The sequence below is a fragment of the Salmo salar genome, chromosome 02 (assembly GCF_965601325.2).
Source record: "Salmo salar chromosome 02, fSalSal1, whole genome shotgun sequence".
Classification (NCBI taxonomy): Eukaryota; Metazoa; Chordata; class Actinopteri; order Salmoniformes; family Salmonidae; genus Salmo; species Salmo salar.
The window spans coordinates 38,113,072-38,136,246 of NC_138292.1; the positions used below are offsets into that span (position 1 = coordinate 38,113,072).

The 23,175-nt window shown below is 44.1% G+C and overlaps 2 protein-coding genes across 2 annotated transcripts in view; one reads left to right on the plus strand and one right to left on the minus strand.

Moving 5' to 3' along the window:
* Positions 1–14,755, minus strand: part of LOC106582155 (collagen alpha-1(XXVIII) chain-like) — a 16,791-nt gene extending 2,036 nt beyond the window's left edge. Inside the window, exons 1-34 of the mRNA XM_014164954.3 lie at positions 14,615–14,755; positions 12,663–12,808; positions 12,143–12,273; positions 7,826–8,394; positions 7,085–7,105; positions 6,934–6,993; positions 6,708–6,761; positions 6,562–6,606; positions 6,394–6,420; positions 6,260–6,304; positions 6,120–6,164; positions 5,179–5,232; positions 4,616–4,684; positions 4,457–4,525; positions 4,179–4,247; positions 3,946–4,014; positions 3,730–3,798; positions 3,534–3,602; positions 3,329–3,397; positions 3,174–3,245; positions 2,986–3,054; positions 2,827–2,898; positions 2,673–2,741; positions 2,478–2,546; positions 2,302–2,370; positions 2,130–2,198; positions 1,939–2,007; positions 1,720–1,788; positions 1,536–1,604; positions 1,280–1,360; positions 1,160–1,195; positions 1,037–1,073; positions 727–947; positions 157–490 (exon numbers count right to left, since the gene is read on the minus strand). Of these exons, the coding sequence (XP_014020429.3) occupies positions 157–490; positions 727–947; positions 1,037–1,073; positions 1,160–1,195; positions 1,280–1,360; positions 1,536–1,604; positions 1,720–1,788; positions 1,939–2,007; positions 2,130–2,198; positions 2,302–2,370; positions 2,478–2,546; positions 2,673–2,741; positions 2,827–2,898; positions 2,986–3,054; positions 3,174–3,245; positions 3,329–3,397; positions 3,534–3,602; positions 3,730–3,798; positions 3,946–4,014; positions 4,179–4,247; positions 4,457–4,525; positions 4,616–4,684; positions 5,179–5,232; positions 6,120–6,164; positions 6,260–6,304; positions 6,394–6,420; positions 6,562–6,606; positions 6,708–6,761; positions 6,934–6,993; positions 7,085–7,105; positions 7,826–8,394; positions 12,143–12,266 (2,932 nt within the window). The 5' untranslated portion in view covers positions 12,267–12,273; positions 12,663–12,808; positions 14,615–14,755. The remainder of the gene's footprint in view (positions 1–156; positions 491–726; positions 948–1,036; positions 1,074–1,159; positions 1,196–1,279; positions 1,361–1,535; positions 1,605–1,719; positions 1,789–1,938; positions 2,008–2,129; positions 2,199–2,301; positions 2,371–2,477; positions 2,547–2,672; positions 2,742–2,826; positions 2,899–2,985; positions 3,055–3,173; positions 3,246–3,328; positions 3,398–3,533; positions 3,603–3,729; positions 3,799–3,945; positions 4,015–4,178; positions 4,248–4,456; positions 4,526–4,615; positions 4,685–5,178; positions 5,233–6,119; positions 6,165–6,259; positions 6,305–6,393; positions 6,421–6,561; positions 6,607–6,707; positions 6,762–6,933; positions 6,994–7,084; positions 7,106–7,825; positions 8,395–12,142; positions 12,274–12,662; positions 12,809–14,614) is intronic.
* Positions 14,655–22,967, plus strand: LOC106582151 (GATOR complex protein MIOS-like). The gene is made up of 11 exons (XM_014164943.3): positions 14,655–15,473; positions 15,656–16,145; positions 16,910–17,008; positions 17,217–17,471; positions 17,859–18,028; positions 18,336–18,401; positions 18,527–18,685; positions 19,101–19,253; positions 19,633–19,837; positions 20,392–20,521; positions 21,631–22,967. The coding sequence occupies exons 1-11, from the start codon at positions 14,655–14,657 to the stop codon at positions 21,719–21,721; spliced, it is 2,637 nt and encodes an 878-aa protein (XP_014020418.1). The 3' UTR covers positions 21,722–22,967.
* The last annotated feature ends 208 nt before the right edge of the window (positions 22,968–23,175 follow it).

Consider the following 23,175-nt stretch of genomic DNA (forward strand, 5'->3'; position numbering starts at 1 on the left):
TTGGCTAGTTTTAACAGCACAGGTGTTTCTCTGACTTTAGGAGTATTTAGGCCTACATTAACTCTTCAGATATAACTGTGGCTTTACAAGATGTTCCTTACAAGGAACATAAACTTCAGTAAAGATGGACATGAGTGAAAGGTACTTCCTGCTTACCAGGAAGTGTCCTGAAGTCATCAATCAGGTAGACGTGTTCCCTGTCTGGGTCAGAGGCCATGAGGTGGAGCTCTTTCTTAAACTCCTCGTACAGCGGATCACTCTGGTTCACCACCCCGATGACAAACATCTCAATGTTACTGCCATTGGCCTCTTTCACCGCCTCCTCCAGCCTCACAGAGTCCCTCTCGTCCGCCTGTCCATCTGTGATCACTATGGCCACTTTCCTCACACCGGGCCTGGCCGCCCGGAACACCTGGTTGGCCTGATGGATGGCGCTGCCCGTAAAGGTGCCTTCGCCCAGGTAGGTCATAGTGCGGACCGCCTTCTTCACCTGGTGGTGATAAATATTTATAAAATCTCTGATGTAGCCTGGTCCCAGATCTGTTTGTGATGACCATAGGAGTTGGCAAGACAGCACAAACAGATCTGGGACCAGGGCACTGTACTAGAGAGTAAGATTTTTCATTTTGAACGCTTGAGAGAAAATCACCTTGCATTGAACATTTATGTCATATGAATTGAATGTTATCATTACAGAGGCCTCAATAATAAACAGATAGTCTTGACCTGGTCCCGGCTGGCCTGCTGGTGCAGACTGACCACCACCATGTTGATGTGGCTGTAGAGGACTACCCCGACGTGAGTGGTCTCCCGGCTCACGGAGGCGCGGTCAACCAGAGCGTTCACAAAGTCCTTGACCACGTTGAAGTTGTCGGGGCCAACGCTCTCTGAGCTGTCAATCACAAAGACCATCTCCAGTGGGCTCTCACGGCACTTCACCCCACAACCTGGGGAAAGAGAAAGATTCATTGAAAGTCTCTGCAAACAGCCATTACAGGTATGGTATTGTACCTGATGTGTGAATTACCACACTAACCACATATAGATCTGACCAGTTTGATGACCTCCTCTCTCTGTAAAAGATGGTAAAACACTTTAGTGCCTAGTCATTGTAATACTACAGTACGGAGGTACAGTGTACAAAACAGACTATACTTACTGTTAGGCCAGCTTCCCCTTTTTCTCCCAGTCTGCCCTGTAATTCAGGAGGTCCCTCAATAACAAATATATACATCTGATAATGTCCATGCCTTTTCCAGATTTATAGTAAGATTAGTACCAAAGGTCCAGCAGCTCCTCTCTCTCCAGTCTCTCCCCTGTCCCCCTTTCTGCCTCGTTCACCCACGAACCCCCTGTTTCCCTGTAGGAACGGCAAAACTGCAGAACTTTTCTAGAACTTGGAAAGCATTAAAACTTTGTCAAGTTCAAGACCATTTATGAGACATGATTTGGTTCTGCGTCCCGAGATTATAGATTGGATAACATCTATGTATTTATTAAGCTACATTTTATGTTGTTTGTGTGGAGGTTCTTACCTTTTCCCCTTGAATACCCTGTCCTGGGGGCCCCCTGGGGCCCGTGATCCCCTGGAATCCTGACTCCCCCTATCAGACAAAATCAATTCAGCAATTTGACCTTTTTGAAACACAGCACTAGTATACTGTATGCCTGGCTGTACTATGACCTAACATGGCATACTAAATGGTCCTTTAACTGTACCTTTGGTCCTTGAATGCCCTCTCCAGGCAGTCCCTGGGGACCCTGTGCTCCAATCTGACCGGCTGACCCCTGCAGAGAGAATCATGTCATCTTGATGCTACGCCAGTCATATGGTTCCTATCAATCTTTCTCAATCCTGTGTACTCCAATCATGATGGCTCATTTCTCCTCCTACACATTGATCAAATAATTATTATTGGTCTGAATAGGATTCATGACCTTGGGACCCATTAGCCCGACTCCTGGTGCTCCAGCTGGTCCTGTGGGGCCTGGAGTTCCCCGGTCTCCCTGAACAGAAAGATCCTCAGGTTAAAAACTCACATATAGATCACAAAACAAACACATTAAGTTGCCCCTATAATTGGGTTAAAGTTATTTTGTTTATGCAATCATTATCCCGGAAAACTCACCTTAGGACCAGGTAAACCTTTTCCTTCTGGTCCAGTCTCACCTGTCAGTCCTGGTATTCCAGGGGGGCCCTAATAAACATGACGGAACATCCATTCATACAGTATTCAAACTGAATAGTCAGCATAGATCAATGAATATGATCGTAATACTAGAGAAAATGGGGATACTTACTGGGGTTCCAGGAAGGCCTTCCCCTTCAAGCCCAGTTGGACCAATGGGTCCTGGTAGCCCTCTCTCACCCTAAAAAGTGAGAGTTGTTTCACACCAATGGTCTTATGTGGTTCATTGGACATTTGAGAAATACTTGCACCTCCCAAATCAAACAGAAAGAAGCTGAATCAAATGACCTTCGGTCCAGTGATTCCTATTCCTGGTTCACCAACATGTCCGGGTGGGCCTACTGCACCAGGATCCCCCTGGACACAAAGCAACCCAACATAAAACAGAACACTGACATCAGCCTTAAGATATGGTAACACTTTAATATCCTAATAAAGTGGTAACCAACAGTGTTGTCAATGTTCCTTCTCACCAGAACTTACCTTGATACCGGGTAATCCCCGCCCAGGTGGTCCATTTGTACCTGCTCGTCCAGCACTTCCGGGTTCACCCTGAAACAGGAAACATTTTATAATAGCAGAACCAACCATGCTTTGGGTCAGTAGTGTTGAGCATGACTGCTGTGAATGTGCTTACCTTGGCCCCCATTGGCCCCACAGGCCCTACTGCCCCTAGCTGGCCCCTGGAGCCCCGCTCCCCTCGGTCCCCCTGAGAGAATAGTCACAGCTTGATTTCAAACACTCTTCCATACATTCTTTGAAATAGTGAAAATGCTTTAAGATAACTGATTTGTACCTTTTCTCCAGGGACACCTTTTCCGGGTGCCCCATCAGGTCCTCTGGGCCCCTGTAACCCAATGTCACCCTGATACCATGTGAAATAAATACACAATACTGTAAACAATAAACACTGTCAGTTGACAGACTGGCATTAATGTACTGTCCTAGTGATAATGACATTGCATCACAGCACACTGTGCCCACCTTCTGTCCTATATCTCCATCCTCTCCAGAGAGGCCCGGAATACCAGGTAACCCATCCGATCCTGGGTCTCCCTAGAGGAGCATTTACAAATCTCTATTAACACAGTTTTACTTGATCTGGTTTAAATACTGTCTTACTGAACCATCAGACTTACTTTAGGTCCTGGCTCCCCGACACCTCTCTCCCCTGGGATTCCAGGCTCACCTGAGAAGCCTTGGCTTCCCTGTAGAACAAACAGTATATGTGACATCATATTTACTAAATGAATATACTGTACGTTTGCGTCTTGCGTTCAGATTGAAGACTTTCATTTTTGCCTGACATTAGACTCCCTTTGATCATGTGACATTCAACCTTACCTTTTGGCCCATAAGTCCCACACCTGGATTCCCTCGGGGGCCTGGAGGGCCAACTGGCCCTTGGTTCCCCTGAAAAGAAGGGGACATTAGAAGAAAAGGAATATGAGTATAAGTATGTGTGAGTATACAGTATGTTTGAGAATAGACAAATTGACATTATACAAAAGGATCTGACTGCAGTTTAATCAGAATGTACCTTTTCTCCTTGAATTCCTGCCCCTGGCATTCCCACCAGTCCTTGTGATCCAAGCTGTCCAGGATTTCCCTGAGAGAAACATAAGACCTCTCGTCAAATGTCATTTCACTGAAGGAATATGGGATCATTCTCAATGGACCATTGATCATTTATCCTCATACGGACCAACATAAGACCTCAACATAGTAATGTCCAATAGTCTTAAACTTGCTTTACCTTATCACCTTTGACCCCAACACCAGTGAGACCACGCTCACCTCTGGGGCCCTCGTAGCCTCGATCCCCCTGAAAAAATAGATACTTGAGTCGACAATGATATTTAAAAAATGTACATATTAATGGCCCATTGTACTTACACCAGACTTCATTCTGACTTAAGGATGTGTACAGTTACACCTAACAGTATACATGAAACAGGTTAATGCTCGGACACTCAAATATTTGCCCACCTTTGGGCCAGGGAGCCCCTCCCCAACAGCTCCCTGGTTACCCTGTGCTCCAGCGAGTCCTGGGGGTCCCTGAAATAAACAAACAGTCTCATCATTTTTGACCCTCAAACAGTTTCAAAATTTACTGGCCAGTAAATGGCAACATTTAGTTTTATTTTTAGATTTCCATTGTCAAATCTGATCATATGAATCAGAGGTAGAAGGATAGGGTCATGTATAACGTTCCCATAGCGATCACTGTTTAGGTATCCAAAGCTGGCATCAACAGTAATACTTACTGGCTGTCCTGGCTCTCCAATTCCAATGGGACCAGGGGTTCCTGGTCTTCCCTGAATTCCTTTGGCCCCCTGAGAACAATGACACATTTCAACATTTATGTTATTTACATAAACTGTAAATGTATAGCATAATCTCTGTAATGGTTATTATTAGGTTACCTTTGGACCTGGGAACCCAATGCCAATGTCACCTGCTGGTCCAGATGCACCGGTGGGTCCTTGGTCCCCCTGTGTTAGAGGTGTACGATCACAGTGTGAATTTGTCAAAACGCCTACTACTTGAAACCCACACCGCCAACAAGTTAGTCATAAAACACTTCTATTCCAAGTTCATACTGTAAGAGAAAACCCTTCCCCAGTGCTTCTCCACACAGGAACTCGATCCATTCCAACAGAATCTACGAGGATGGAAAACGGCAATAAAATGCAGACAAAGGATCTTCATGGGATTCAATAACACATCTCAGTCACTTGTTCCTGCTATACTGTTCTGTTCTTGATTACGTCAGAACTTTAAACCCTAAATAGCTAAATGGCTCTAAATCACTTGATTCCAAGGCCTTCCTTGGCTTCCCTGGCTAAGCAACACACTTTGACAATAGAGATGCTGTGTGAAAATGTGTTTCCATGTAGGAAAGTGTCATACAGTAGCACCCATGAATGCAATTGGCTGATTTTCTAGCACCCCATGAAAGTCATTGGCTGAGAATCAGCGTGCCTACTTTAGGTCCTGTTTGGCCCTCCGGACCCTGGTCCCCAGGTGGTCCGTTAACACCCTGTGGAAGAAACCAAAAAAATCTAGAAATTACCTTAGTGAATAAAAGCACAATGAAGTTGATTCATATAATGCACTGGTTCCATTGCAGTATCCTAACAAGTCTGTGTGAAATGGTTTTGAAATGGCGTCTACAACAGCCTTTTTTCTCACTGTACAGTATGTAGCTACTGTTTGTATAGAATTGATAGCCCAGAGAATCTAACTCATCCCTGATATCTGCCAAATCTATATTGTGAGGTGTATTTTACAATGTACCAGTTAGTAGTTCATTCTTACAATTGAACTAATGCAATACAAATGCACAGAACTATACAGAACAGAGCAGTAGTTTTGTTCCATTCTCAGGGCCTGGTGTCAAAACAACACAATGACTGATACCATGCCAGACGAGGGGCTGATAGTGAGAAGGAACAGTGCCACTGTACTGGCAACCCTGTCCTAGCAGCTAATCCTACGACACAAAGTCTGCTCCTGGAAAAGAATAATATCCTGCAAGCCTGGATTCACTGCTTTAGATACTCACATTAGCATCGGGATTAGGCGTAATCCAAAATTCACATTCCATAAGTGCATGGGTGGGAAAACGACAAACTCAACTTCCATTTTCCATGTTTGAGAATGAAAGGGAATAAGGGATGTCTCTGACTTATATGTAGTCTGTTCTCAATGTCTGTACTCATTTTCACCCCGTCATCAAACAACATCTTAGCGAAAAAAGTACTCAGCCCTTGCTCTAAAGTGCATCATTCATTGAGAATCAATTAACCTATTCCAGATGAACATACTGTATCATATGCAATCATGATTAAAACAAGGTCCTAAAAAGGTAGCGAAATATACCTGTTCATGTATTGAAGGAGTAAAAACAACAATGTTACATTGTACCTGGTCTCCTCTGGGTCCCCGTGGGCCAGGAGGTCCTCCAGGGCCCTGTAAGATGACATCATGCTTCAGTTGGCACACATACTGTAGAATAGATCACAATATTGATTGAACCAAAATGGCACAGTAATCATTGTACTTACTTTATCTCCTTTTTCCCCAGGGGTGCCACAATCTCCTATCTCCCCCTGAAATACAGCACAAGTTCAATCATTTAGTTAAACACTTTTAAGCAAGACAGTTGTATTCTAAAATGTCTTGAAAGCAGATGTCCCACCTTGTCACCTTTATAACCAGGACTGCCCTGTAAAGTAAGAACAACAGTGTTCAACACCCAGTGCTGAAGGTATCTCAGTCAACTATGGGAATATGGCAGTTAGATGGAAGTTAATTAGAATAGAATGCCTCAGAAAATAATTACAGAATAAAGAAATACATTGTATACCTCAAGACCGTCACTTCCTGGTCGGCCACTGACTCCAGGTTCTCCCTTGTAGAATTGAGACAGTGTTATAAATGTGAGATCAGGATTGTATGTGGAACACTTAAGGTCATTAAAATAGTGAAAATCACTATCTTTTTACGACTTACCCTTGATCCTTTTGGACCAGATGGTCCTTCATATCCTGGATCTCCTTTTTTACCCTTGACGAAACACAATAACTTAGTATATGGAGTCACTGTTGAATGAGAGTATTCGGTATTTCTTCGAATGTTTTTATTTCGTTTTTGTGTGGCGTGTCAGTCATACTGGGTTACTGCATAATCCTTACAGTAGACCTACACGTTCTGTTGAAAAAACGTCTAGTGTACTCACTGGGTTTCCAGGAGGGCCTCTCTCCCCTCTTTCACACAAACACACTTTAGCCTGTGGACACTGATACAATGAAAAGAATACAAAATCAATCTTATCACTCCACCTGCTACTTCCAGTGCCAATATAGTGTTTATTGTTTTGAAGTACTTACCGCCTCAAGCGCTATTGCAGCCTGGATGGAAAAAATACAAGAAGATTGTGTGAGATTTTTACCTAGAAACAATTCCAACAGTACCACTATTGACTGAACATTGTATTGTACCTGAGCAGGCCTTACTGTACATGAACAATGGTACAGATGGTCAAGACATTGTTCTAAGGAAGAATAAAACAACAGAGGGGACAGGCGGTAGAGAGCTAGATCACTTCCTGTCAGTTTTGCTTTATAAAGCTGTTCTCTTTTAAACCTCCGCTAATGATGAATATGAATTTAAAAAACAATGATGGATTTTTGGAAAATGTATAATTCATGCTACTGTCTGCCCATAGACAGGTCTTGACCTCATTTAGACTATAGACAAATCTCTGTGTTTATGGAAAATGCATATTAGGGGAAGAATTCCCCACACAGGAACAATTCTGACATTGAGGTTTGAGCCCCCGCTTAGGACACAGACATGATAACAAGACAAGTTTATCTGAGGAGCTCAGAACTGTTGGACAGGGATGTTGTGTGCCAACTAACTTACGTTTCCCTCACTTTGTACCCTCACAAACCTCTGGAAAAAGCTGTGAAGTTCTCATACTCATATAGAAAAGACAGTGTGGAGGTACTATCATACCCATTTCACACTACAAACTAATGATCCCAAACCATACCGTGCTGGCCTGGTTCAGCATACCAATCATCTTCAACTTGAGTGTAGGGTGACTTTGATGACAGAACACTCACCAACTCTTTCAGTAACTTCTCCTCTAGCTGGGGGTCAGTGAGACTGTGGACGAACTGCTGGGCCGGTGTGCTGGCGATAGCCCGGAGTTTGGCACTGTTCTGGCTCTGGCGGGCCAAGTCCGACAACCCTACGGCAAAGAGCTTCACGCCACTAGCCTTAGCATCCACCGCTGCTCCGATCACATCAGGGTTCCTCGGATGATCGGCACCGTCAGTCATGAGCACCTCCACCCTGACGCTGTCCTCCTTGGTCTCCTGGGTGAAGAGCTGCGTGGCGTTGGTGATGGCGTAGGTGGAGTAGGTACCGTGGCCAATGTAGGCCATGGAGCTGACTCTGCTGTGGAACACATCCAGGTCCTGCCAGGCAGTGAAGCTGTGCTCTACAGACACGGAGCTACTGTACTGCAGAGCAGCCATCCGCAGCTTCAGGGTCCATCCAGACACCTGGAGCATGGTGAGACGAGTGCTGAAATGCAGAACAAAGGACTTCTGCTTCTCGAACAGGAAGGTCTTGGCGCTCTCCGAACTGTCCAGAATGAAGGCCACCTCCATGGAACATGTTGTCATGTCTGGGAGAGGGACACATACATGTGTTTCACATGGAGATCGATTGGATAAACTTCAGGCCAATGTCAAAAGCAAATGAACATCTATACTGAACAAAAATATAAACGCAACATGCAACAATTTCAAATATTTTTGTTGAGTTACAGTTCATAAGGAAATCAGTCAATTAAAATAAATAAATTAGGCCCTAATCTATGGATTTCACACAGTGATGTAAAGTACTAAAGACTACTTTTAGTTTTACTTCACTACATTCCTTAAGAAAATAATGTACTTTTTACTCCATACATTTTCTCTGACATCCAAAAGTATTATTACATTTTGAATGCTTAGCAGGATGGGAAAATTGTCCAATTCACACACATGGGCATCCCTTCTGCCTCTGATCTGGCAGACTCACTAAACACAAATGCATCTTTTGTAAATAATGTCTGAGTGTTGGAGTGTGCCCCTGGCTATACATACATTTTTAAAACAAGAAAATGGTGCTGCCTGCTTTGCTTAATAGAATGAATTTGACATAATTTATACTTTTAATTTTGATTCTTAAGTATATATTAGCAATTACATTTACTTTTGATACTTAAGAATATTTAGAACCAAATACTTTTAGACTTTTACTCAAGTAGTATTTTACTGGGTGACTTTTACTTTAGTAACTTTCTATTAAGGTATCGATACTTTTACAAGTATGACAATTGGGTACTTTTTTCACCACTGATTTCACACGACTGGGCAGGGGCGCAGCCACTTGGGAGCCAGGCCCAGCCAATCAGAATGATTTTTTCTGTACAAAAGGCTTTTATTACAGCACAAGGTGCACCTGTGTAATGATCATGCTGTTTAATCAGCTTCTTGATATGCCACACCTGTCAGGTGGAGGGATTTTCTTGGCAAAGGAGAAATTCTCACTAATAGGGATGAAAACAAATTTGTGCACAGAATTTGAAAGAAATACGCCTTTTGTGCATATTGAAAATGTCTGGGATATTTTATTTCACTTCATGAAACGACCAGCCGCCTCCAACATAGTTTTAGAAATTTGTCAGTACGTCCATTTTTTTGGCAGTATTGTAACCAGAGTGCCACATGGGTGGTGATGGGGTTATGGCATGGGCAGGCATAAGCTACGGACAACGAACACAAATTATTTTATTGATGGAAATTTGAATGCACAGAGATACTGTGACAAGATCCTGAGGCCCATTGTCGTGCCATTCATCCGCCTCCATCACCTCATATTTCAGCATGATAATGCACGGCCCTATATAGAAAGGATCTGTACACAATTCCTGGAAGGTGAAAATGTCCCAGTTCTTCCATGGCCTGCATACTCACCAGACATGTCACCCATTGAGCATGTTTGGGATGCTCTGGATTGACGTGTACAATAGCGTGTTCCAGTTCCCGCCAATATCCAGAAACTTCGCACAGACATTGAAGAGGAGTGGGACAACATTCCACAGGCCACAGTCAACAGCCTGATCAGCTCTATGTGGGGGAAATGTGCTGCATGAGGCAAATGGTGGTCACACTCGATACTGACTGGTTTTCCGATCCACGCCCCTACTTTTTTTAAAAACATTTTTTAGGTATATGTGACCAACAGATGCATATCTGTATTACCAGTCATGTGCAATCCATAGGTTAGGGCCTAATAATGTTTTTTCAATTGACTGATTTCCTTATCTTTGAAATTGTTGCATGTTGTGTTTATATTTTTGTTCAGTGCATTTGGAAAGAATTCAGACCCCTTGACTTTTTCCGCATTTTGTTACGTCAAAGCCTTAATATAAAATGGATTTTAAAAATATATATTTTCATCAATCTACACACAATACCCCATAATGACAAAGCAAAAACAGAAAAACCTTATTTACATAAGTATTCAGGCCCTTTGCTATGAGAATCAAAATTGAGCTCAGGTGCATCCTGTTACCATTGATCATCCTTGAGATGTTTCTTCAATTTGATTGGAGTCCACCTGTTGTAAATTCAATTGATTGGACATGATTTGGATATGCACACACCTGTCTATTTAAGGTCCCACAGTTGACAGTGCATGTCAGAGCAAAAACCAAGCCATGAGGTACAAGGAATTGTCCATAGCGCTCCGAGACAGGATTGTGTCGAGGCACAAATCTGGGGAAGGGTACCTAAACAGTTCTGCAGCATTGAAGGTCCCCAAGAACACAGTGGCCACCATGACTCTTAAATGAAAGAAGTTTGGAACCACCAGACTCTTCCTAGAGTTGGCGCCCGGTCAAACTGAGCAATCGGGGGAGAAGGGCCTTGGTCAGGGAGGTGACCAAGAACCCGATGGTCACTCTGACAAAGCTCCAGAGTTCCTCTGTGGAGATGGGAGAACCTTCCAGAAGGACAACCATCTCTGCAGCATTCCACCAATCAGGCCTTTATGGCTTAGTGGTCAGATGGAAGCCACTCCTCAGTAAAAGGCACATGACATGCCACTTGGGAGTTTGCCAAAAGGCACCTAAAGACTCTCAGACCATGAGAAACAAGATGATCTGGTCTAATGAAACCAAGATTGAACTCTATGGCCTGAATGCCAAGTGTCACGTCTGGAGGAAACCTGGCACCATCCCTACAGTGAAGCATGGTGGAGGTAGCATCATGCTGTGGGGATGTTTTTCAGCGGTAGGGACTGAAAAACTACTCAAGATCGAGGGAAAGATGAACAGAGCAATGTACAGAGAGATCCTTGATGAAAACCTGCTCCGAGCACTCAGGACCTGACTGGGGCGAAGGTTCACCTTCCAACAGGACAACAACCCTAAGCATACAGCCAAGACAATGCAGGAGTGGCTTCGGGACAAGTCTCTGAAAATCCTTGAGTGGCCCTGCCAGAGCCCGGACTTGAACCCGATCGAACATCTCTGGAGAGACCTGAAAACAGCTGTGCAGCAACACTCCACATCCAACCTGACAGAGCTTAAGAGGATCTGCAGAGAAGAATGGGAGAAACTCCCCAAATACAGGTGTGCCAAGCTTGTAGCGTCAGACCCAAGAAGACTCAAGGCTGTAATCGTTGCCAACGGTGCTTCAACAAAGTACTGAGTAAAGGGTCTGAATAATTATGTAAATGTAATATTTCAGTAGATTTTTTTATACATTTGCAAAAAAATCTAAAAACCTGTTTTTGCTTTGTGATTATGGGGTATTGTGTGTAGATTGATTAGGGACATTTTTTTTTTTTGAATAATGCTGTAACAAACAACATTTGGAAAAAGCCAAGGGGTTCGAATACTTTCCGAATGCACTGTACATCTACTTAGAATAAATCACGGTTACAATGATTTAGACATTGATCAATTAAAATGTTCCTGTTGGCTGAGAAAGTTATTTGATTTCTCCAGGAGATTTTACAAAAGACCTTAAAGAGCAACTGAACGTAATAAGCAACTTTTCCTTTTGAAAACAGCCTGTGTGGCATCGATATGAGAAACATGTATTCAAGTGTAATAAGAATCATTTTAGACATAGTCAGTCCAAAACGAAGATTTGCGAGATAATTAGGAAAAAGACGGTATGTCACGGAACGAAGGTTAACTGTTATTTTCAGTCGCATATCCTAATGAGGAGAATTGAAACCGAGGCTAAATCAGGAAGTTCAGCCCCCCTTTAACATGCACGGGGTATTTTAGATGTAATGTAGCCATATAGATAAAAAATAATAATGGACAAGCCACAGTGACTGACCATCCTCACTAACATGTGGACTTCATTTACCATTTCCTCCATCTCTGAGGACACTGTACTTTCCCTTTCTTCTTCTCTGGCCTATGGCCTCGTGAAGTGCCAACAGTAGAAGGAACAGAGCCACTCCTTTCCCCATGATGTCCTTTCTCAACATTCACACCCTATACATAAAGAAAAAAAACATGTCTTATTTAAGTGTGGCATCATTCTATATGGCAGGTGTGGATGCGATCTCCTCCTCACGACCATTGTTGATTCTCACCCCAATTGTTGGTGCACAGAATCAATGTACAGTACATGGGCCATCTGCAGAGTCACTGTATCAACTATGGGCTGAAGCTGGCAACATAAATGTACTTTATGAATTTCTGTAATGTTGTCAAATATTTATACAGAGCACTAAAAAACGACATGTTCAACTAAAACAACATGCCACATAATTTATGCTAATTTGTTTTATTTTTCATCTTTTAATTTCCACAATTCAAAATAATTGGCCAACTACTCAAAAAGTCATTTAATTTGAAAATGTAGATTTTTATCCTCTTACCTTAGTTATCATTTAAATACAGCCGCCGGTTTAGGTATAGTCATCTGGAGTGGTTTAGGAAGCAGCATCTCGTCCTGATCACCAGTTAGGACTAGTCCACGACGTGAAGTGCGATGTCGCATAGGGATGGACAGCGCTCGGGTCCTCTGCAAGAATGTGTTGATTGTTGTGCGCTACATGTCACTATGCATTCTCTTTATGTATCTTTATGAAATTTCAGCATTACAGACTCACAGATACTGAATAAATTGTAGTCAGTCATAGGACGTGTATGTGACCAATACAATTTCATTTAGTAGCGCGCGTAATAGTGTAGCTCTGGGCAGTACACACGACTGTCATGAATTCCTTATAACGTATTATGCTTAATTAAGAATTATAGAGGTGTAAAAAACTGAGGATACAAAGTTAAAACACGTTGTGGTTTCTTTAAACATTTCACTTTCCCCACAGTCTACGTTTGAATCCCGTTATTTGCTATTTAGAACTGTTTGTAACCTTTCTGCATGGTGATTGTTTGGATTGTTGTACATAAAAGTCCCAACTGATACATGTTATGACGATTTTCTTCTTCTCCACTTGCACGCTTGCTAACTTGAAAAACAGGCATGATGTTTTTTTTCTTCAATATAGAACCAGAACACAGGCTCCCTCGCATGTTCAAGAATAATTTAACGCCCACGTGGAATGAGGCGTACTTTGACTTACAGTAGTATAAGGCCAACCTGCCAGTATTATGGTAAACTTGGGCTAATTTATGTCCCAATTTATGTTCTGCAGGTTTGATAAAACAAATGTATAATTTAGTGAAAAATAAGAAGGGTGAATTTGAATTTCTCCAACTTTTCTGCGGACCCCCGGGGGTCTGGGGACCCCAGTTTGAAACCCCTTGATTATCTAACAGATGTAAAAGCCTATTTATTAAACATGCATTACTATCCCAATATCATACATCTTTGTTTGTAGCGCCACCTTTAGGAATTGACAGTGCCGTGTTCCCCAAAATTGTAACAGGTTTGTGCGTAACAGGACCTCTCGAATAGCAATATGCTTTTTCCGGGGAAATATTTATGTGTAACATGAAAACAAGCACGGCTTAGGTTTGTGGTCGTCACTAGTTACCACAGCCACAAAATCATAAAGCCCGCCTATTTCTAAAATGTATCTTGTTAAACTGTGATTTTAAACCTAACCACACTGCTACCTTTATGCCTAACCTTAAATTAAGACCAAAAAGCTAATGTTTGTTTTCATGAAATTCTACGTATAGGAAATTTGGACTTTGTGGCTGAGGTAACTAGTGGACACCCAGTTTTGTCCATGTTGACATGTCTAGCAATTTGTAAGTTTCTTTCAATAACTTGTTATCTTTATTATTAGAAACACAATTTACGAATGTTTATTTGCGGTTGATCTGTTTTCTTGATACTGGTACTTCGGGAAGCTAATCTTGTGATGTCAACAAAGTTGTAGCTAGCTAGCACTGCAGCTAGACAGAACGTTAGCTAACTACTGTAGCTCGCTAAATTAGCAGACGTTCACATTTTTTGCTAACAAATCTGCTACAAAGTTTCCTATATCCACAGTTTGTTTAATTAACTATCTAGCGAGATACAATATTGCATTAACATCTTGCAAATGTTATGCAATTTAGGCCTATCGTTATTTTACGCCTTGGGATTGCTAACTAAATCGTCTGTTAGCTGTGCCACATGTCACTAGCTAGCAGTTAGCGACCTAATATGTTGCTCCCGTGCTGCACATAATGGTAGCTAACTACATTGTCACAAGATTTGTACAATATCTTCAGCTAACTTTACTGAACGTAGGCTCAATATATTCGTTTATAGAAAGTAGGCTAAACATATTAGTTTGCTCACTACTAGACTACTTGCTAGATGTCAGTTGGTAACTTTCAGCTGTACTGTAAATGCTGTTTTCCCCCAGTATACCTAGTTGTAAAAAGCAAGAAGAAGCTCTTCCATTTGAACAATGAGTGGCTCAAAGCCAGACATTCTGTGGTCTCCCCACCACGCCGACCGCTATGTCATCTGTGATTCAGAGCTTGGACTGTACCGCATCGGACCTGTGGGGAGCGGCGAGACCAAAGCCGGAGCTCTCCCCCTCTCTGAGGAGACCGCTGCTACCCTATTAGCGATCAACTCTGACACCCCCTACATGAAATGTGTGGCCTGGTACCCAAAGCACGAGCCTGAATGTCTGCTAGCAGTTGGACAGGCTAACGGCAGGGTAGTCCTCACTAGCCTAGGCCAGAGCCACAACTCCAAGTGCAAGGAGCTAATGGGGAAGGAGTTTGTGCCCAAGCATGCACGTCAATGCAACACCCTAGCCTGGAACCCTGTAGACAGCAACTGGCTAGCCGCTGGGCTGGACAAGCACAGAGCAGACTTCTCAGTGCTCATATGGGACATTAGCAGTAAGTTCACCCCAGAGGCTAGTGTAGCCACTGAAAAGATCCGTCTCTCATCAGGAGACACAGACTCTGGCCTAGTGGTGACCAAGCCCCTGTATGAGCTAGGCCAGAACGATGCTTGCCTGTCCCTCTGCTGGCTGCCCCGCGACCAGAAGCTGCTCTTGGCTGGCATGCACCGTAACCTGGCCATCTTCGACCTGCGCAACACCAGCCAGAAGACCTTCGTCAACACCAAGGCCATCCAGGGTGTGACAGTGGACCCCCACTTCCCAGACCGTGTGGCCTCCTTCTTCGAGGGCCAGGTGGCCATCTGGGACCTGCGCAAGTTTGAGAAGCCAGTGCTCACGCTCACCGAGCAGCCCAAGCCACTCACCAAGGTAACTTACTGGTATGGTTTTTTGGTCTGTTGTGAAATTCTGTTGTCCACCGCCATCCAGTGTACAATCGATTTGCACATATCAGGAGTATACTTTTTGTGTGATACAGGAATACATAATTGTGCTATAGCCTACATGTTTTGGATGTAAGGATGTACAACTCACTTTCCTTTCATTCCCAGGTGGCCTGGTGCCCCACGCGTATGGGCCTGTTGGCCACGCTGACACGTGACAGCAACATCATCCGCCTTTACGACATGCAGCACACGCCCACGCCCATCGGCGACGAGACAGAGCCCACGATCATCGAGCGCAGCGTGCAGCCCAGCAACAGCCTCATTGGCAGCTTCGCCTGGCACCCCACTTCCCAGAACCGCATGGTGGTGGTTTCGGCCGCCAACCGCACCATGACCGACTTCACTGTGTTCGAACGTATATCTTTAGCCTGGAGCTCCACCACTTCGCTCATGTGGGCCTGCGGCAGACACCTCTATGAGTGTGCTGAGGAGGGGGGCGTGGGAGGGGAGGGTACTGTAGAGAAGGACATAGCCACTAAAATGAGGCAGAGGGCCCAGTCCAGGTACGGTCATGATACGGTCCAGGTGTGGAAGAACCATTTGCTGGCCGGAGGGGACGACCCCCAGCTCAAGTCCCTGTGGTACACTCTGTTCTATATCCTTTATTATAAACTGGGTGGTTTCAGCCCTGAATTCTGATAGGCTGAAGGCCATTGTATATCAGACCGTATACCACGGGTATGACAACATTTCGTTTTACTGCTCTAATTACATTGGTAACCAGTTTATAATAGCAATAAGGCTCCTCTGGGGTTTGTGATATGGCCAATATACCACGGCTAAGGGCTGTGTCCAAGCACTCCGCATTGCGTCGTGTGTAAGAACAACCGTTAGCCGTGGTATATTGGCCATATACCGCACCTCCTCGGGCCTTATTGCTTAATTACACTCAATCTCAACTGGACCTCGAAGCCAGCTCCACTGTCTTTTTTTCATTGTTCCCCTCTAATCAAGGACTGATTTAGACCTGGGACACCAGGTGGGTACAATTAATTATCAGGTAGACCAGAAAACCATCAGGCTCCGGACCTTGTAGGGTAAGAGTTGAATACCCCTGGTTTATTACATTACTGGTGCTTACTAATTTCTAAACATATTTAGCTTTGCGTGATGATTCATGTGCTGTTTTATTACATTTGTTGTTCTGTTTTTTTTAAAGTAGACACTGTCCTTGTGTGAGAGACATGCCTGGCGTTCTGCTTGCGCTGTAGTGATTCATTGAATTATCAATTGTCTTTGTGTTCTTACACCTGACATACTGGATACAATGTACATAGACTAAGTTGCTATATTGTATGTCACTGTTTGCACTGTGGTTCTTATGATGCCTCAGCGTTCCATTTCCTATGTAAGTATCACTCATGAAGCAGTACACTGAAGACATGGAGCAGAAACAGCAGGGGAACAAACAGCCCCTGGTCTATTCAGGCATCAAGAACATAGTCAAGTCCAGCTCAGGTAAGCAACCTAAAGATCTAGATCATCTTTAGGTCTATATCTAGGCTAAATATACAGGCTGAACCCTTGAAAGTATTATGTAACACTCTACATAGGTACTGTAAGTTATACAACTCTTTTTCAGTGTTTCCCCTAGGTTTTTCTTCACATTGGCGCAAAAAAGCCCCTGAAGTAACATTTGTATGTCTGTTTCTCTCTACTCCACCAGGCACTACAGAGAACCGGCGGTGCTGGAGCGGCTCAGACCGCCAGACGGACGTCCCCAGGTTCCACAGCGAGGAGCGTAGCCTTGCCCTGCGTCTGTGCGGCTGGATCAACCGAGGCCCCGACATCAACGTGGAGCCCTTCCTGCGCTCCCTGGAGGGGGAGGGCGAGTGGGAGCGTGCGGCCGCCGTGGCCCTCTTCAACCTGGACATCCGTAGGGCCATCCAGATCCTCAACAAGGGAGCCTCCGCTGAGAGAGGTACTGGCGTGGAGTCATCTGGGACAGGGCTATGTAATGCATATTTGAAGATTCTTTGTAAGGACTCAAGAACTTGTTTGCAATATACACTGTATGTACTGTACACAGCATAAAGTATGCTACTAATTACTGCCTGGTCACAGACTGACAGGGAGACTAATTAGATATTGAGTGTTAACAGTAATGCATTGCCCTCCTGTGGTGTCACTTCCATCACAGCAAAAGTACAATAACATACTGCTAGGATTTCACCACTAAACAAAAGCAGTATACAGTCAGAAAGTATACCCACCAATATTAGATTTGGCTATAGTGTACAGTGGAAGCTCATAAACCAAGCTATCCAAGCGAAATGAACCAATCTTCCCCACCCTTCCTTCCTCGCAGGGGACCTGAACCTAAACGTGGTTGCCATGGCGTTGTCAGGTTACACGGACGAGAAGAGTTCCCTGTGGAGGGAGATGTGCAGCTCTCTGAGGCTGCAACTCAAGAACCCCTACCTGTGTGTCATGTTTGCCTTCCTCACCAGTGAGCCTGGCACCTACGACGGAGTACTGGTACGCAGGGAAGGGGGTGAACCATTGATATAAACTGGGTTGCCAGATTTTTATATGCATTATCCAACCCTTTATAACATTCATTATCATGTTAGGCTGAAGTACAAAGGGCTATAGTACCTGAATTGTCAAATGGGGCTAGGGACCACGAGGGGGCCTCAGTGAATTTTCAGGGAAACTACAAATGAATCCTAAACATCAGCAGCTGCATGAAGAGGGCAGTGTTTGACATAGTAGTTTGAAGATTCCAACGTTAAAAAAAAAGTACAACTTAGTCATACAAACCTTTTTGGGTTTCCCTCCTTAGTATGAGAGCAGTGTGGCTGTAACGGACCGAGTGGCCTTCGCATGCATGTTCCTAAACGACGCACAGGTAAGACCTCCTCCAGCAACCGCACGACAACATACAATAGATAATAATCTTATTTTTTTTCACTGATTACCCCATTTCTATCTATTGAAAGGAATGTTTCATTTTCTCTGTGTTTTGTTATGTAGCTGCCTCGCTACATGGAGAAGCTGACCAGTGAGATGAAGGAGGTGGGGAACCTGGAGGGGATCCTGCTGACGGGGCTGACCAAAGACGGAGTGGACCTGATGGAGAGCTACGTGGACCGGACCGGAGACGTCCAGACCGCCAGCTTCTGCATGCTCAGGGTATGGTCAGAGCAGTGGCTGAATAGTCTTGCACAGCTCGACATCACACCGTAAAAGGGTTGTAGTCGAGGCAACGGGCTGACTGACCTTGTGGTTCATACTATGATCACCTGTCCCATGTTGGCTAGAATTAGATAAGTTTTGCTCAAGATCGATTGTTGGATCTTTTACCCAAGGTTTTTCCTACATTCAGGCGTATAGATTTGTTGAATCTTTAAGATTAGCTAGAGTTCAAATGCTTAATGATAGAATGAAAAACAACTGTAAAAGTGACATGACAATACAAATATCATAGAAGCTAGGCTGATGATGTGAGACTGACACAGTAACGGGAGCCCACTTCCATTCTGTTTCAAAATCGAATACCTTTGTCACTGTAAGGGGAGCTTCATGACGTAGTGTCCTTCCCTCCCAGGGTTCCCCAGGGGAGGTGGTGAAGGACCCGCGTGTCCAGTGCTGGATCGAGAACTACCGCAACCTGCTGGATGCATGGAGGTTCTGGCACAAACGGGCTGAGTTTGACATCCACAGGAGCAAGCTGGACCCCAGCTCCAAACCACTGGCACAGGCAAGGAAAGGGAAAGGGAACACTGCACTAAGAGATGGACAGTTGTTCATAGTTATTAATGTCTCTGTCTTTTGGTTTATCTGTTCATAAATCTTCACATGGAGGATGTGGCTGAGTGACCAACTTGCTTGTAGGTTTTACATAAACTTAAAACACAATAATGAATATGATTATCCTGATTAATAAGTGATGCTAGTTGTTTATTTGTTATTGGTCAGCTAGATAATGATACACTGTATTGGACGAGTACATTCATCTCTAGCTTCATGAGCTTAACATTGATCTCGATGTTATAACCCATTCATGTTGGCTTCTGCTAGCTCTAATTTAACCTGCCACTCCTTATCACACTTGACCTTTGTGTTGTTGCCTGCTGCAGGTGTTTGTGAGCTGTAACTTCTGTGGGAAGTCCATATCGTACAGCTGCTCGGCCATGCCCCACCAGGGCCGCGGCTTCAGCCAGTACGGGGTCAGCGGCTCGCCCACCAAGTCAAAGGTCACCAGCTGCCCCGGCTGCAGGAAGCCCCTCCCCCGGTGTGCCCTCTGCCTCATGAACATGGGCACGCCTGTGTCCAACTGCCCAGGTACTGGACACGGTATACTCCACAGATGGGCTCTGGGTGGAAGTTGCCTGTAGCCACAGATCTAGGATCTGTTTATCTTCACCTAATCCTAACCATAAACATTATGGGGAGAGAATGAAAAACTGGTCATGGATCAGTGTCAAAGTTCAACTTTACCCTACTGTCACAGTTCTGTAGCCAGTCTAACTTCCTCATTACACACCCTATTATGAAAATAGGAATGCAAGTGCATACACACACTTCAGGGTAATTGAGCGAGAGAAATGCATACATACAGTATATTAGCTAGTGATACAATGTTTTTGTATCACTAACTAATACAAATCACACTAATAAATAAAGCAGATCATGAATGTGATAATGATTGTAGATACTGATCTGTACTTTAGTTGACTTACAAAACATCAACCAGATTATTAATAGTAATTTAGTTAACCTGTATAGCTCTTTTCATTACAGAACATAATCTCAAAGCGCATAAAAAGCAAAACAAACATTCACATTTGATGGTTTAGAATAGATGTGTGTAGTCACACGGCTGTTGTTTTTCCCAGGTACGGGGAAGTCAGACGAGAAGGTGGATCTGACCAGGGAGAACAAACTGGCCCAGTTCAACAACTGGTTCACCTGGTGCCACAACTGCCGCCATGGCGGCCACGCAGGTCACATACTCAGCTGGTTTAGGTAAGAACATTACCGGAACGTTCGGATAACATTTTTCTGTATCAGATTAGTTTTGTCAACAGAATGCATCATAGGTCTTGTATGTTGTCCTGGCAGTGTGGTGCCAGGACAACGACCTCTCCTCAATGTGAGCAAGACAAAGGAGCTGATCGTGGACTACAGGAAAAGGCACGCTGAACAGGCCCCCATTAACATCGACGGGGCTGTAGTGGAGCGGGTCGTAAGGTTCAAGTTCCTTGGTGTCCAAATCACCAACGAACTATCATGGTCCAAACATACCAAGACAGTCATGACGAGGGCACGACAATACCTTTTCCCCCTCAGGAGACTGAAAAGATTTGGCATGGGTCCCCAGATCCTCAAAAAGTTCTACAGCTGCACCATCGAGAGCATCCTGACCAGTTGCATCACTGCTTGGTATGGCAACTGCTCGGCATCTGACTGTAAGGCACTACAGAGGGTAGTGCGTACGGCCCAGTACATCACTGGGGCGATGCTTCCTGCCATCCAGGACCTATATACTAGGTGGTGTCAGAGGATGGCCCCAAAAAAACTCCAGTCACCCAAGTCATAGACTGTTCTCTCTGCTACCGCACGGCAAGCGGTACCGGAGCGCTAAGTCTAGGTCCAAAAGGCTCCTGAACAGCTTCTACCCCCAAGCCATCAGACTGCTGAACAATTAATCGAATGGCCACCTGGACTATTAACATTAACCCCCCCTTTGTTTTTACACTGCTGCTACTCGCTGTTTATTATCTATGCATAGGCACTTTACCCCTGTCTACATGTACAAATTACCGCGACTAACCTGTACCCCCGCACATTGACTCGGTACTGCTACCCGCTGTATATAGCCTTGTTATTTTATTGTTACGTTTTTTTACATTTATTTTTTTACTTTAGTTTATTTAGTAAATATTTCCTGAACTGCATTATTGGTTAAGGGCTTGTAACTAAGCATTTGACGTTAAGGTCTACACTGGGGCATGTGACAAATAACATTTGATTAGATGTGGTAGCTTTGTGAGAAGTGTCACATTTTCGGTGGTTTGTGCATTTTAATGGTTGTTTATTGATTAACCTTTGGTTGTCCTCTCTGTTCCCCATAGGGACCATACAGAGTGTCCAGTGTCGGCCTGCACCTGTAAGTGCATGCAGCTGGACACCACAGGAAACCTGGTGCCTTCAGACAGCCACTAGAGGGGCCTCTGGTAGGGTCCACAGCCTAACCACCAGCCTAAAACCTGCCTGTGCACTCTGACTTCACTACGCCACCCACCAGTCGACACACCCCAGACTAAGCCAGGCTGCTGGGTACTGTTCTGGACAGGCTGCTTGAATAGTGTTAACACTGGGTGATAGCTTGAGTTGAATAAAAACTTAACATCTTTTCATAATCATATGGTAAAAGAGGCTAGATGTGTTACTGATGAATCAATGAATGTCTTGAAGGATTGTGGCTTGATGCTTACTAATGATATTAAGGAGATCCTTAAAGGGATATATTATAAAGGTTGTGTTATAAACGGCCTCCTTTAACCAAACCTGAATCAGGATGATCCTTTAATTCCTATCATTAGTATATAGCCTTATTTTCCCCTATGCCTCAAATAAGCCAGCAGGTAAAGGATGTGATTGTGTACCAATATATTGTAGCTATGTTTTAAGACTTACATTTTTCCAAGCTTTCTTTCTGGGTCACAATCAGACTTAGATATCTCAGAAAAACATTGACAAAGTGATGAAATAAGGAAGTTAGTTACCCCAGGCAACAGAAAGAGAACAAATTGACAATGCTTTCTCTTCTGGTTACCCTGGCCTGTGCCACTCTTCATCTCACATTGTATGTCAGGGTTTACAGTGCAGGGGCAGGGAGGGGGGAAGTTGTCTGTGTATTCACCTCCCCGCTCCAGGCCTGTGTCTTGTGAAAAGAGGCAGAGAAAAAAACAGCAGCTGCTCGGCACTCCGACAAGACCCTCCAGATTGTTCTCTTCATAAAGAACTTCAGCTGCTGGAACACCACTGAACACCATTGACTCAAAGAGGGCGAGAGCTGGAGCGCGAGAAGGCCCTCGGTTCTCTCTCCCCGGGACAAAATCGCGCACAAAATATGCATACCACACATCAATCCGGGATGGGTGTCCAGACGTACTCCACGGCGATGTGTAAGATGCATTGTAAATGTGTTTTTCTTTCTCTGCCGCCCCCCAATGGACTCTACTGCTTCGACTCGGAGAACCATTGTAAACATGAGGGGCCTGCACCCGAGCTGGCTAATTAACTTAGTCACGGAGTAGGGAGGGGGGCATGCGAGCTACTGTATTCTGTTTTTCACCACTGTCTCCCAGCGTCGGATATTTTATGGCATACCCTTTTGTGAACCATAATGGAGTGGGGTTCACACATTTGGTAGGCGTGTACCGTTCTGAATAAAAAGTTACTTGAACTCAAGTCTCCAAAAATAGTTTTTGCATTTTCCTTTTGAAAACGGAATCATAGTAACGAATTGCTTCAAACTTTGGTGAAAATGTATGCTCTTTTAATTATAACTTGAGGCCTAAATCTTTGGTATTCTCGATCATGTATGATGTTACCGTTTTGTCTCATATTTAAATTTGTCTAAAGGAAATAAAATACACAATGACTATCCAGTA

Bases quoted from the DNA above. Each gene is read 5' to 3' on its own strand.
- LOC106582151 (XM_014164943.3), top strand. From the start codon at position 14,655: ATGAGTGGCTCAAAGCCAGACATTCTGTGGTCTCCCCACCACGCCGAC. The intron at 18,402-18,526 runs GTAAGACCTCCT...TTTGTTATGTAG, and splicing joins TGTTCCTAAACGACGCACAG to CTGCCTCGCTACATGGAGAA. The intron at 20,522-21,630 runs GTAAGAACATTA...TGTTCCCCATAG, and splicing joins CACATACTCAGCTGGTTTAG to GGACCATACAGAGTGTCCAG.